Consider the following 15441-nt stretch of genomic DNA (forward strand, 5'->3'; position numbering starts at 1 on the left):
TTTTAGACTTGCAGTTGAAGCGATATGAGGAGTTATATGTCTTTATGTACCTCGGAAAGTTTGATTTCTTCAGTAAACTATACATTCTATACATGTCCTCTGTTTTGGAAGCTTAAGAGCTTATAGTTACTTTGAAATCATATTCTAATCCTTGCAAGGAAAAATGGGCTTTACTGCCTCTAGCTACTATGGGGTCGTGGGAAGTAGGGAAAGGTTCACTTTCAAGCCTATTCTGCCAGCAGTCAGAAGTAACACAGTGAAATCTTTTTCTCCTTTTCTAAATTGTCAGTTGTGTCAGATTTCAAATTGATGGATTTGTTCCCATCTGGCTTTCAGAAGCAGTGTGAGCCAGAATTTTAAGTAAGAGAATTAGGGCCTCATGCTTTGGAATGATATGGTATAGAGGAACGCATTATTTCAGAGGAGTATTCACTGCTTTCCATTTCTCATAGTTAAGTAACCACCATCTATGGTAATACATTCTCTAACATTGTGAAATATTAGGAACATAAATGTAAAAACCATGAGGAATTACAATCGGAGGCAAAGCATTATCTGTGGATTCCTGTTTCTCTTAACATTGAAAGCTTGTCCTTGTCAGCTGTTAATGTAACAGCTGGGAGGCATAACAGCTGCCAGGGATAGTATATTTTAGGAGAAACCCTACTGGTTAACAACCAGAGTTTATATAACTCTTTCTTGGTTTCCCAGATGTAAATGACATTCCCTAACCGGGGCTAAGTTTTCAGTTTGGCATTTTAGTTCTTAGCTATGGAAATCTAAGATATTTTATGAAGACTTAGTGCCTTACTTAGAAAAGACAAAAATGAGATACGTTTGTAAATATACTAAAACTTTATAAATATGGACTCTTGGACATGAGGACGAAAAGGTTTATCTGAACTGTTGAAAAATCGGAACTACCAGTTGCTTTTTAAAAGAATTGTAATTGAATCAGATATATTGCAAAACATAGACTTTTAGCAATGTCTTTTGAAAGGAAAGTACTGTTGGTTGACTTTTAGTGAATGGGTATGAAGTAGTACTGAAAATTTGCAGTATTTTTTGACATGGAAACAATACTCTAAATGTTTAAATTCTTAAATAGGCTAAATCACTACTGTCTAACCAGTGCATATTGAGAATTGCGAGGAATAGTTTCCTTAGTTTAGGCGCTTCTCTGTTGTGGAATGACTGCTCCAGCTCTTTCCTGACACTCCAAGTCCTACCCTTTGTCTTGTCTGTTATTTTTGTCTTCCTCTGCAAAGTGGAACATTTTTTTTCCCAGTAGTCTTTTTACTCCTCTCTGTTTTCAGTTGTGGGACCAAAGACTGTTCCTGTTCACGCATGGTGTTTCTGGTTAGAAATCCTTGTGTTTCAAAATGAGAAAGTTGGGAAAGCAATCAACAATAATACTCCTTAGGTGTTTAGGAGATGGGCAAGCATTGGGATGCAAAAATGAACACAGCTAACAGAGATTCTCTGCTTCCTTTTCTATTTCCACAAAAGTAAAAACACTTGTGTAGATGATACAAAGGCGAAAAAGTAAAGCACTTCTGAAATACTTGCTTAGTAGTCTAGAATTTAATTTTAATTCACAAAACTAATTTGGGAGTGCTTAAGTACTTTAGGACATGTTTAAATGAGGCGGTCTTAAGGGACCAGAACGTCTGAATGCGTTGTTTGGCAAGTCTTGATTCAGCATTTACGTTTAATACATTTAACCTCATAGATACAGCTGTTAGCATCTGTGCGACTTCTCCCTCTGTGTGGCCCAGAGGAAGCAAGTTAGACAGGAGAGGAAACTCACAGGGTAGTGGTTCTTGGTCTGGTTGCACATAGCCATCACCTGTGAATTATCTTTGTTTATAGGAAGATCAATAGTTAATTCTAAAGTGCAGTCGTTTGAGAACCATTTCCCTAGAGATTTGGCGGTAGGTCTGAACTTAAACTTAGTATGTAACTGGAACAGGAAGAAAGGAATTGGCAGTTGAGAGGAAGCAGATCTGAATACAGGAGTAAGGCCATGTTAAAAGCATAGAAAAGATGAAAGTATGAACTTACGGATATTAATACTGATATAGCTAGAATTAGAGACCTGTGCATGTGTATACACGGTACTTATTTCCTAGCTCTGTTTGGTGAGAGCGTCTAGAAGCAGTGACACTCAGTAGTAGTGGGCATGCTTAGCCTGTAGATTTTGATTTTAAATAATGTTTTCCATTAAAAGGAACCAGAGTTCATTAGAAAAATGGTTGATTCCAGGTCTGGGGCTGGGAAAGTATCAAGATAAGCTTGGAACATTCTGCTATGTCAGAAAATAAGAGTATGATTGAAGACCAAAGAATGTCGGAGCCATGTCAGAAGGCCTCAGGAGCCAGCTTGAAGGGGGACTCCACTGATCAGACCTGGGAAAGTTTGAGTGTCAAAATAAGTGGAGTAATGGACAACTATAGAATATAAGTAACCCATGAGTCCATACTGATAGACGTGGATGGATGGATGGATAGATGAACGAATGGATGATTGATAGATGAGAGAAAGGTACACATTTCTTTATAGTAGATTTTGAACTTAAAAATGTCGGCGGAATGATGGAGTTTGAAAATCCCCATTTGGCAACCACCTTAGTAATAATAATTGTTTCAGGCAAAAGTTAGAATCAATGGATACTAAACTAGTGGGGGGAAATAGGATGAAAAACAAGATACAGAATCCCACAGCACACTTTTTGATTAAAAAAGGAAAAGGAGTAATTTGACTGGAGAAACCTGGTAGATATCATCTTAATCAAGTGATCAAAGTTAACATCAGCAGTAATGAGACAAATAGGTATCATTTAACTCTTGAGAGACAGATGTAATACTACTTCTGTGATAATTCTACTAAAAACGTAAAACCTGAATTGTGGAAAAACATAAAAGAAACCCAAATTGAGGAACGTTTTATAAAAATAAATGGCCTCTATTCAAAAATATCATGATCACCATAGAAAGACAAAGAAACTGTTCCAAATTACAGGAGATTAAAAAGACATGACAACTAAATACAATTTTAATCCTGAATCAGATCCTAGACTAGAAAAAAAATTTATTACTACTAATGAATTTTAATAATAAAAATTAACTGTTATCTCTCTAATGTCCTTTATAGTGACAGATGTAATTGTTCTCTCTATATATATTTTATGTATTTATATGACTGTTGCTATAAAGGACATTAGTGGGACAATTGATAAAAAGTTAAATCAGTAAACTAGTAAAATTATATCAACGTTAATTTCCTGATTTCAATAATTGTACTGTGATTACCTAAGAGAATATCATTGATTTTAGAAAATACACGTTAAACTGTGTAAGGATAAAGGGGCATTATATCTTAATTTTTCTGGCAGCGTGGCTTAAACAACAGATATTTATTTCTCCCAGTTCTGGAGCCAAGGAAGTCCAAGATCCAGGTACCGACAGATGCGGTGTCTGGTGTAGGCCGGTTTCCTGGTTCATGGGTGGTCATCTTGCTGTGGCCTCACTTGGTGGAAGGGGAAAGAACTCTTTGGGGTCTCCTTTATAAGAGCACTAATCCCTTCTGGAGGACTCCACACTCATATCTAATCCCCTTCCAAAGGCCCCACCTCCAAATACCATCACACAGCGGGGTTAGGATTTCAACATACGAATTTTCAGGGGACACAAACATTCAGTCCATAACCTAATACACATATATACACATACTGGTGTACCAAAATGTACACAAGTGGACACTTTGGTCAACGTTGCTCAAGCAGTAGTTTGCTGTAATCATAAGTGTCTGGACACTGATGGGAACCACTTCAAGCACCTCTTGTAATTGCAGAAGTCAAACGTGACTTGTATTCATCTTTTGTTGTCTGTATATATTGAGTATTACAATTTTGATACAGTTTTCCTTTCTTAAAAAATATGTATTTGTTTGGCACCCTCTGTATGTACATATATGTATATACACATATATGTGCATGTATGTATGTATATACATACAGAGAAAGAAAGCATATGTAAAATATTAACATTTGGTGAATCTGGATGGAGACTATATGGGAATTCTTTATACTGTTTTTGTAAATCTGAAATTATTTCAAAAAAATAAAAGTAGAAAGGAATAGGACCAAGGAAAGGAAAAATTAGGAAGGGTGGTTATTTGGGCCTAAAGAGAGCAGGACATGAAGGAGTGAGACAGGCAGAAGCACACAGTCGGGAGGGACCCGTAGTGACGAGCGAAGCGATCTTAAAAGGTGCTGGTGCACTTCTGAGTATGGTTCAGATGGCATGTAGCCTTGTATCATCATTCATGTTTTGAATCTGTATGTGTCACCTCCTCATTAGATTTGAAGCCTTTTGAGGATAGGGGACATGTGCAATACCCTGCACAGAGTGGACACTTTAATATTTGCTGTTGGTAATGTTACATTTTTTCAATGGGAAGATGTGATTGCTGCCTGTTTATCAGAAGGGAAATAAAATGCTGAAAATCATGCTTAAAATTTTGCATTTTGTCACATAGTACTGAAGGGGAAACAAAAAGATTAGTTTCCTTTTGATGAGATAAAAGAATGACTTATTAACATAGCATTTCTTAATATTTGGTATGCAATACCTTAATGGGACTGAGTTTATAGGTGATGATTAATTTTCAAATATAAGAAGCTATACACAAAAGAAAAAAGAGCAAAACTTTGAATCTTAAGTTTTATTTTCTCTTTTATAATCCTCCAGTATGAAACATGGCTTTCTTCAGGTTCTTTCTAATGTCATATTGCATTATTAATTCAAGGATGGAAAGATTATATAAGTGCAGTCTGTGTGGACATATAGCATGACAAGTTGCAATGGTCTGTTTTTAAACAAATAGTTCCATGCCTAATACAAAGTAAGTGTTCTATGGCTATTTCATTGAACAAAATATTTTACATTAATAGTAACATATACAAATAGTTGCTTCTAATTACAACCGAGACTTCTCTAGTTATTAAACAAGACTGTCACTCTAAGTTTGTTCAGACACTTTCCTACACTCCAAAGTAAGAACTTCTTAACAATACTCTGAAATTCAGAATTTTCACTAAATCTTTTTTTCTAACCTACAGTGAGGTGTTACTATACTGAAACATGATAATCTCATTCCTTGAGATGTTTTATAATCTCATTCCTGGAGATGTTTTATACCCCACTTTCAGTTTTATATCTGAGATTCTGAAGTGAAGCTTTGCTTGCCATTGTAAATGTTTACACTGTAGTATATTGAACCATCCAGCCCCAATTACAGACCTGAATGGATGAATAGAGACGCATTTTGGCTATTTTTAGGTAACCTTGATTTGACAGAACTGTTTCTCTCTGTCATTGGAAAATACATTGCTACCAAATGAATGTACTACATTTTCTGATACACTAGGTTTTGTTTTAGGCAGACTTTTTAAAATATGTTCACATTGGAATTATCCCTTCTATGTCATTCCATCTTTTCAACAGCTGGCAACATTTTTTTCTGAATATTTATTGAGAGACAGTTGCTTATATTTATATTTTCAGAGTTAAATAGGTAGGGTTTTTTTTTAATGTAGTTGCTGTTTAGATGATTTTTTTAACATTTTGCTTTTATACAGTGAATTTGGGTCTGATAAGATTTTGTTGAAGCTGGAAATGTGGATAATTGGATTAATTGTTATTCTTCTTAAATTTTCATTATTTTCAATAGAATCGTAAGAATGATGAAGCCTCTTATGAAAAGATGTTGAAACTGAGACGAGAGTTTAGTAGAGCCATAACAATTTTGGAAATGATTAAGAGAAGAGAAAAAACAAAACGAGAATTATTGCACTTAACCTTAGAAGTTGTGGAAAAAAGGTAACATTGATACTATTACACACCAGTGGCAGCTTTAGCTACATGATGGGCAAAATATAACCAAATGAGAAGAATTGTTTTTTATTTTTTGCTAACTTTAAAACAATTGAAATTGATTCTCTAACAAAATCTACATTTTCTTGAAGAATTGTGGTTACTAGTTTTTTTTTAATTGGGTTATAATTTGGAGTGCAAATTTGGGGGATGTTTTTATGTGTAGTATAGATCCTCTAATAGTTACTTTTTTTTTTTTTTTTTTTTTTTTTTTTCAGAATCATTGAATTCTGTTTAGAAAAGAACCTAAAGGTCATTTTGTCCAATTCTCTATATTAAAGTTACTGTTAAACAAAATTTGAGGAAAGTGAGAGTTTAATTGATTTTATTTTCTGACTAGGTAGAAAATATTTTTGTTTCAATGCATTCTGAAACTGTTCTCTAATGTAATCATCATTTTTCTACATAATCAGACTATACTAAACCTAACCGAATTTTATGTGATTCCTGAGGTAAGCATTATAAACATTTCCTCGTGCTTCAAAATATAGAATATGAGAGAAATTCGTCTTCTGTGTACCTTAGAGATTTTTTTGTTTTGTTTACTAAATCCCAAATATGAGCTGCTTTATTCCTATAAATTTTCTCTTTTAGGAATACTCTGATTAATTGTTGGCTTTATTTGATTAGTTGTATTCTAATTAATTGAGGTATCGTTAGTTTTTCTTTATTTTTAAACTATGCAAATTTTTTTATATTTTGTTACCTTTTCAAGATATCATTTGGGAGACTATGGTGGTGAAATCCTTAATGAAGTGAAAATCAATAGATCTGAAAAAGAGTTATATGCCACTCCAGCAACTCTTCATAATGGAAATCATCACAAAGTCCAAGACGGTAAAACTAAGGTGAATATTCTCCGGGGAGAAGCATGTATGGTAATATTGATCATAGTTATTGGTCTTTGCAGTTGTCTTGGTATAGTTTGGTTAAAGAAGAAAGTAATGAACATGTATTTACTTCTTACTATTTGCCAAGCACTTTCCTAGGAATTTGAGATATGTATGATTCATTAGTCTTTATAACAACCTTTGACATCAATTTACTTCTGTGTGACAAATAGCCAATAAGTGGCAGATTTAGGTTTGAGTCCAGGGACCATGTGCTTTCCACTATGCAGTCTGCTTCCCTAGAGAATAAGGGTAAACTTTAATTATTATCACTATCCTTAGCAGATCCTGCATCGTACTGGCAGGCATCAAAATCTAAAATTAATGCTTTCCTTATTGAGACTATTGTAAGTTATTCTTGTTCTCATCATTATTGCTGGAACCAGCATTTATCCATTGCTGTCTACTTTGAGTGACTTGAAAAAGTCCTCTAACTTCTAGATTACAGTTTCTTCCTCATAAAGAGCCAGATGCAGTGATTCCTTTAGTCTCTTAGACTAAAGAATTATATTTATTCAGTATTCACATGGTACATTAATTAAAATATTCAATAGATACACAAGAATTAATTAGACTTTTAATTTTAGCTTAGATTTAACCAATAAACAGGTATTGACTAAAGCATTAGGCAATAGAGCTTTACTGTGTAGCAAGATTTAAAAAGTGACTTAGGTGTTTGTGGAAAATTCATCTTTTAAAAGTAGACACAATCCTCATTTTTCATGGGTTCATTCTTAAAGGTCAAGGAAGAATGTGGAGCAGGAAAACTCCTTTTTTATTCAACTCATGTCAGTTCAAAACATCAGAGTTCTTTCTTATTAATCACAGGCATCTAGCCCACCTACCTGATTCGCTTTAAATCACACTCGCCTCTATAGCCAAAATATTATCGATGTAATAAATGTCATTTGGTAAGTTATTTTTAAAATCCATTTATATAAATCAGTGCTTTTCCTGAGGTATGTGATTGGTAGGCAAAGAATATAAAAATCTCAACCCAAAATTACTGACAGAATCTGCCTTTATTATACATTGATTCTTTCGATCATCTCTAAGAATAAAACACTCATTCTATTTAAATACTAATTTTAGAGAGATGGTTGCATCCATTGTTGGTTTCCCCTATTACTCATAGTCAATTATATTTTCTTTGTCACACATCCCACCTTAAGGTACAGGTAGTTTCTAAGAAGTTGGGATTTTCTTTTTGGTGTAGCTATACCCATTGTATAAAACAATTTATATCTCACTAAATAATTTGGCATTTCAGCAGCATTTTCATTGTATGTACCATTTTTGACCCTACAGTAGTTTTAACAAAAATCTGGGCTACATGGGGAAATGTATAACTTCCTAAATATTTTTACACCTTTCATATTGCTTGTACTTTGGTGCTTAAAAGAGTTGTTTTCAAACTTTTCAAAGGGGTAGGTCCCTTTTATTAAAAGGAATGCCTGTATGTTCAAACAGAAACAGAGCTGCTCTGTTGAGGAGAGGCAGGGGCTAGAAACCCACCCCATCAGCCGGTCTCTTTGCCAGATGGCCTCTGAAGTACCAACGCCGAACTCTGGGGTACTTGAACAGTTCGATTATTGTTCTATTGCAGCAGTAATTCTACATTCTAAAAAGCGAAAGTTTTTTCCTAGTTAATAAGCTTATTTTTTCTCCAAAAATTGACATTTTAAAAAAAATGGCAGTAAGCATTTAAATGAATTAGTGAATTCATAATCTAATTCATGTTATTTTAAAAATAAAAAGTTACTAATTTTCATTATTGGTACAGTGGATTTAAATGAAATTAAAATACTTTTTAAATGCTGGATTGCGTAATAAAGCAATTTTTTAAAACATCACTAGCATCTTAGTTTAAGTATTAATAACAATATAAAAAGCAAACTTAAGTACCATAATTATTTTTATCATATCTTGCAGATAATAAAACATTTTGCAATTTATGATCACATAATTTTTACATATTAAAAACAGTAAACAAAATCACCTCCTGGTAAAAATGTATGTTTTTCAAAGAGCAGTATAGTTTTTCATGATTTCTAAAATGATTTTCATTTCTTCCTTTGGGGGAAAAATCGTCATGTAAACAGCACCCTCATCATTTGTCTTTGAAAGAAGAGGCTTCTGATGTGGTTCGTCAAAAGAAGAAGTACCCAAAGAAGCCTAAAGCAGAGGCTTTGATAACATCTCAGCAACCCACTCCTGAGACAGTGCCTGTGATCAATAAGAGTGACATTAAGCAATATGACTTTCACAGCTCAGATGAAGATGAATTTCCACAGGTGCTTGTTTTAAAACTATTTTAAAGACATTTCCTTCTAGTCTTCTATATTGCTATATTTTAAAACATAATTGACATCTGAGAGTTGATTCTTGCTTTCTTCACCTAATGGTATAGCGTAAACATTTTCCACACTATTTATATAGCCACTGAAATGGTATTTTTTGTTATATTCCATCAGTAGGATAGAGTTTATTTTATTATGGAACATCTCTATCTTTGCCCTCTGTGTTTAAAATAAATCATTAGGAATGGAACTACTAAACCAAAGATTATCAATATTTTAAGGCATCTAATACATAACTATAAATATTCATAACCCTTTTTAGCATATTCTACCAGCATTGTTTTTAACAACTTTTAATGTTAATTTTGCTGTTTTGTTTGACAATACCAATTTGATTATAAAGAAGATTTAGAAGAACCGGTTCAAGTTTTAACTTGTGAAGATAATTTATTGGTTTATATTGTAACAATTTTATAGCAAAATGTTTGCAATTAAAATCTTAATTTTACTTTCATACATGGTATTTTTAAGACAAGAGCTTTATTTCATATGTTAAAAGATGAATTTTAAAAATACATATATTGTTTAGCACCTGGGCTAGCAATATCCAGGTGTGTTTTTTTTCCTCTTCTGTATGGTATAGGCAACCTAAGAGAATACTATAATAAACAGGCTTTATCATATTTTAACATTCTGACTTACTTCAAAAGAAACAAATTTTAAAAACCAATACCATAGATACATTTGGAAGCAAGACTGTTTACAAAACACTTTTTGTTATAACTGTTTAAAATCTAGAGTTTACATAAAATGGATCCTTTGGCTAGATTATATATTTTTTTATTCTTTTGTCTAATTTAGGTTTCCTATCCCAGATAATAGTTCAGCGTTCATGTGCATTGTAACAAATGCACAAAGATATGTTTAATTTAGTGTGCTTTGGAAAAGCACTTAATGAAATAATTCATTACTTTTGTCAGAAGATCACCCAGTTATATTCAGGCAGGACTTTGAATAGCCATGGAACATTAATTAAATGACCATTTTGAAGGAATGAGGAAAACAATGTCCTAACGAGTAGTGGTTTTCCAGTTAGAGAGGAGAGGGCTCTAGGCAGAGAAAACAGCACATTAGAGACAACTGCTAGTAATTTGGCATTGCTGGAACATAAACACAAAGGAAAGAAAGGATGATGGAATGATGCCTGGAGTTCTAGCTGGGTAGCAAATGACCTCTATCTACGTTACACGTAATTGGGAAATTGTTAAAGAATTTTAAGTCAGAATATGACACGGTAGATAAATATATAGATGCTAGTGTTATATCGGTGGTGATAATGAGAGCCTGTGATGTTTTGCCATTTAAGAATGATGCCATGGGATACTCTGACCTGTAGAAACTTTTCCCTTATTGCTAGAATCAGTCTATCCACCCTGATAGTAGGGCATACTCAACATGCTAGTCATACATTCCTCATGCATAAAGCGATCTTCATTTTAACCAGACTAACCCAACATTCGCAGCAGAGCAGAACTAAAAACGCTGTCTCTCTTGATCATGCTTCTGATTCTCCTAAAATGGCGGTCTCTTCCTGTATCTCAAACTAAATTCTGAAATCCACTCCTCGGGAATGGTGGTTGAGAGGAAAGGGTGGTGCACTTTATGCAAAGAATTTTTAAGACTTTGTGACACTTCCTGTGTGTATTTTAAAAGAGGTAGATGATTTGCAAAGGAACCAAAGTATAAAATTCACATTTGGGATTTCCTTTCAAGTTTCAGGTTTGGAGCTTGGTTCCCCAGGAAGAAGAATCAGCCCTAGCTTACTGTTTCTGTGTCTCCCCCATAGGGCTGGTGGAGGTATATTGGAACCTCAAACAAATGCCTTTCTCCCCTGGATGACCCTGCTCAGTGGTAATTACCACAGTTTGGAAATAATGTGGAGAAAACATTTTTCCTCTCAAAATAGGAAGAGAGGGATTTGTGAGGTTCAAAATTTTCAAGTAAATTTGTATGAGCCAGCGTTGTCAGAAAAAGAGATGTACTCCAAAGTGAAATTGCGAAACAACTGAAACTTAAGTACCAAAACTTCTTTTTTTTTATCAATTTTAACCATAATGGGTAGAAATTTATCAAAACCATATTATTTCCCTGCCATATCAGAGTATATTTGTATATCATGTAGTCTGTTTTGGATAACATTTGTAAAGTGTGCTGTTAATGTATCAGTGCCACCCTAGCGGTCCACTCAGGTTGTACAGGGATTGGACCTAATATCGCATGATCCCAGGCAGAATGTTTTTTAATATGTGGCAGCTTTTTGAAGGTCTTTATTCATTCTTTTGCTGTCAGATTGTGGGCTTATCACTTCTCTCTGCAACCAACCTGCTTACCTTTAGCAAGTCTTCTTTCCTCTCTAGTTTTCTGCTTCTGATTTGCTAAGTTTAAAAACTGATTTTTAAGAAAACATTAGTGGGGAAATAAGGGACTCCCCTTTGAATAAAATGTATGGCCTTTATGGCTTTTATTGGGGTGGGGGGCTATTCATAAGCCTGTTTTTCCTGCCTAGTTTTTGCCTTTATTACCAAGAGATTAACATTATTGGATAAAACAACACCTACCTATAGGTGAAGCATACCTGTCATAATAAAGTATTTATGACCACATACTTTATTTACAAAATATAAGTGGGATATATAAAAATTGTACTGATTCTTTTTAAGTCTGTAGCACTTCCATGATCAGAAGCAATTAAACAATACCACGTGAATTTACCTGCAAGAAGTAATCCATTAAAAATAATAATTTTTACCCATAGAAAATTTTTGAGAGTTTTTAAATGTTTTAGAGAACTCACTGCCTGCTACATGTAATGCAGGAGTGATTTACTCTTTGTAATCAGTTTCTAATTTTAGACCATTACAAAGATTGGTTTATTGACTTTTGATAACTCTTAAATGGAATGTCTCATGCCTCTCTTTGCTAGGTACCATCCCCAGTATCAGAACCTGAAGAAGAAAATGATCCTGACGGTCCCTGTGCTTTCAGGAGGCGAGCAGGATGCCAGTATTATGCTGTAAGAACTTTATTTTTTGTGGTGTTTTTGTGAACTGGAATTAACAGGTATCTCTTGTCAAGGTGACTGAGTCTGGATCTAAAAATGGGAAATCCATCATCATTTTTAATTTAATATCCGCTATGCAGATAACAGTAAAAGATACTCAAAGGTACTGAGTTCTTTCAAAGAATATCTGAATCCTTTACTTGGAAGTTGATGATTCCTCATATTTTAGAAATCTAGTTTCACTTTGGGCTTTCACTATAACTATAATTCAGCAATTACAAAAAATACTTACTGTGTCATTGCTCGAGTTAGGTAAGCCCAGAATCTCTAATTGAACCTTTGATGACTGCTAAGAATTTATTGAAATTTACTGTTAGACAAGCCCATCTTGTGGATATATACCCAGTAAGTATCAATCACAAAGGAATCATTTGAAAATTTTCCTCATGGCAATTTTTTATCTAAGAATTATATTCATAACTTTTGACACACTTAGAAATTACTTTGTGCTATTAAGTCAAGTTTTGGTACAGCATTATATCAAGGAATGACCCTTACTCCCAAATGCTCAGATTTTCAGATAAGGAGTAACTATAAGAGTTATGAGGGTGGCTTTCGTATATGGCTGTGGACACCGTTTGTCCTATTACACTATGGTAAATACATAAACTTAGAATTGTTTCAGGGTGTGGGTTTGTGTGTAATGTAGAAGAGGTAGGGAGCTGTTTACAACTTATGCTGATGAGAGAAAGGGGAAATTATTATGAAAAGGGCATAAGACAGAAAAACAGAATAATAAAGGGAATGGGAAGGCAAAGAAATGGACTGTGTTCTTAAAAGTAAAGAGGAAGTGTCAGCTTGACCCGTGCATGCTTCAAGTGCAATTTTGAGCCCAAAAAAAATTTTCCTTCTAGTTTATCTCAGTAAGAAGCCTATAAACTACCACCTTCACTATCTTTACTTTTCGACATGGAAAAAGCCATATTAGTCTTTAAAGATGTATTCCTTTTTAAAATATATCCTAAATGTATTTACAAGCTAAATTCAGTTTGAGTTATTTTGGTGTATGAGCTTTTGATTCAATTTTATAAAATTTTACTTAGTTAATATCATTTAAACCTCAATTTTACAGTTTATATCTAAATTTTAATTGTTCTGTTGCTGTAGTTACTTTATTTTTATCATGACTTAGCTTTTGTTCATTTCAGATTTACTCAGAGTTTTAATTTTTTTTTTTCTTTCTTTCTTTGCAGCCTCGTTTGGACCAAGCTAACCATTCATTGGAAAATTCAGAATTGGCAGATTTGGATAAGTTGAGATACAGGCATTGCCTTACAACACTCACAGTCCCAAGAAGATGTATAGGATTTGCAAGGAGGCGAATTGGCAGAGGTGGAAGGTAAACTATTCGTTTTGGCCTGGATTTTGTTTACAAGCAGGAAGAGAAGATACAGAGAAAATGTTAAAGTTCTTCCAGATAATATTTGGTTTTATATTTATTACTTTTCAGGGTCATAATGGACCGAATATCCACAGAACATGACCCAGTCCTGAAACAGATAGACCCTGAAATGCTGAATGGTTTTTCAAGCTCTTCCCAAACTATAGACTTTTCTTCTAATTTCTCTCGGACCAATGCTTCCAGTAAACATTGTGAAAATAGACTGTCCCTTTCTGAAATATTAAGCAATATCAGATCATGTCGACTACAGTGTTTCCAGCCAAGGATACTAAATGTACAGGACAGTGATAGTGAAGAATGTACCTCAAGAAAACCAGGGCAGACTGTGAACAGTAAAAGAGTTTCTGCAGCATCTGTAGCTTTATTGAACACCAGCAAGAATGGAATATCAGGTAAGCTGTCACTCTGTTAAAGGTATATCCTATTGTTCTCTCTTTAATTTTTATTATGTACTCAGTAACTTCTCAGGGTAAATTTTGAAGGTTCATTTGCATAGTTATACTGAGGACAGCAATTTTATCTTAACCTCCTTTTTTTTCCCCCCAACCTAAGAAGCTAAACCTAATTATTGTGGTTTACATTTTAACCAAAATGTCCTGATACCTATAAAACTACTGACTTATACTTTAAAAGTGTGTGCCTGCTGTGGTGAATGTGTGGGCAGAATGCATAGGGATCCCTACGGACAAAGTGGTTATAAGCTGCAAACAAGAGCATCATAGCACAATACTGTCGGCTTTTGTTAAAGACAGTTTTCGTTTTTATGTATTAACTTTGCTTAAATGTAGGCATTGCTCCTCAAGAGTACCATTGGAAGCTTTCTTTCTGAAAAATGATTTTTGAGGGGCTCCCTAAGAATAGTTAAAATTTGTATCTGATAACTTACCTCATTGAGATTGGAAAAGTTTTTTTTATTTTAAGAGACAGTGCTCAAATTAATATTTTTGTGACATGTACATTGTAAATAATGTATGATATGTAGAGAATCTAAAATGTAATTTTGATTTGTTTCCTTTTATAGATAATCTTTATCATATGTATGCAAGTATGTATAATTTATAAATATCCTTCTAATGTATACATTGCAAATGATGCGTGGTATCCAGAGAGAAAACTAGATATGACTACCTTTTCTTTCTGTAAAAAGTATGTGTATGTATGTCTAAAGTATTTCCTAGAGAGTGCGTTTTAGCACGGAAAATTATGTTAAACTTCTTTAAAGTGATTTTAAATCATTTTAGCTTGAAATTTGGTCTCAGTGGTGTTCACTCTTTTTTAGTTACTGAACTGCTTATTTTCCAACTTGACCTAGACATTTATCTGTTTAAAGGTTGTAATGGAAAATTCGATTTGTTTGAATGATTGGAAATTGGCATACCATTTCTCCAAATTAGTGGGTTAATTTTCTCCTAAACAAACTTAGGTAAGGGAAATGTCATCCTGTTATATAAAGTTCATGAGTCTGTGAAGTTGAATGAGCTTTTCAAAATGAAATGGATAAATACCTAGTATGATTTTGAGGTGACAAGATACTTAGAAATCTAAAGATAGTAGGAAGTTGACAAATATTAAGTCAGATCTTTTTGTCATCCAACTCTAAGATATTGTTCAAATTATTTAGCTGAACTGGAATTCCTGTACCAAAAATTACTCTAAATAATTTTTTGCCAGAAATGGAGTTTAAAAATATATCAATATAGGCATTTATAATTAGATTTGACCATAGAGTGAGTTTCTTCTCTACCAATGTGTATTATACCGAAAAAATTATTTATATGTTCCTTCTCAACTT

At 33.7% G+C, this 15441-nt stretch overlaps 1 protein-coding gene across 4 annotated transcripts in view; it reads left to right on the top strand.

Annotated features, from left to right (window-relative positions):
- The window catches only part of EPC2 (enhancer of polycomb 2), a 114142-nt gene that overhangs the window by 80580 nt on the left and 18121 nt on the right, over positions 1-15441 (top strand). For 2 of the 4 annotated variants that reach the window (XM_088794580.1, XM_088794581.1), the window contains exons 5-11: positions 5734-5882; positions 6652-6784; positions 8297-8398; positions 8929-9120; positions 12110-12199; positions 13441-13586; positions 13698-14041. In XM_088794580.1, coding sequence (XP_088650706.1) covers positions 5734-5882; positions 6652-6784; positions 8297-8398; positions 8929-9120; positions 12110-12199; positions 13441-13586; positions 13698-14041 — 1156 coding nt within the window. The remainder of the gene's footprint in view (positions 1-5733; positions 5883-6651; positions 6785-8296; positions 8399-8928; positions 9121-12109; positions 12200-13440; positions 13587-13697; positions 14042-15441) is intronic. The other 2 variants (XM_019737477.3, XM_019737479.3) reach the window with 2 other exon arrangements.

Source organism: Rhinolophus sinicus, chromosome 17 (genome assembly GCF_057876585.1).
Source record: "Rhinolophus sinicus isolate RSI-liver-muscle chromosome 17, RSI-T2T, whole genome shotgun sequence".
In the NCBI taxonomy this organism is placed as follows: domain Eukaryota; kingdom Metazoa; phylum Chordata; class Mammalia; order Chiroptera; family Rhinolophidae; genus Rhinolophus; species Rhinolophus sinicus.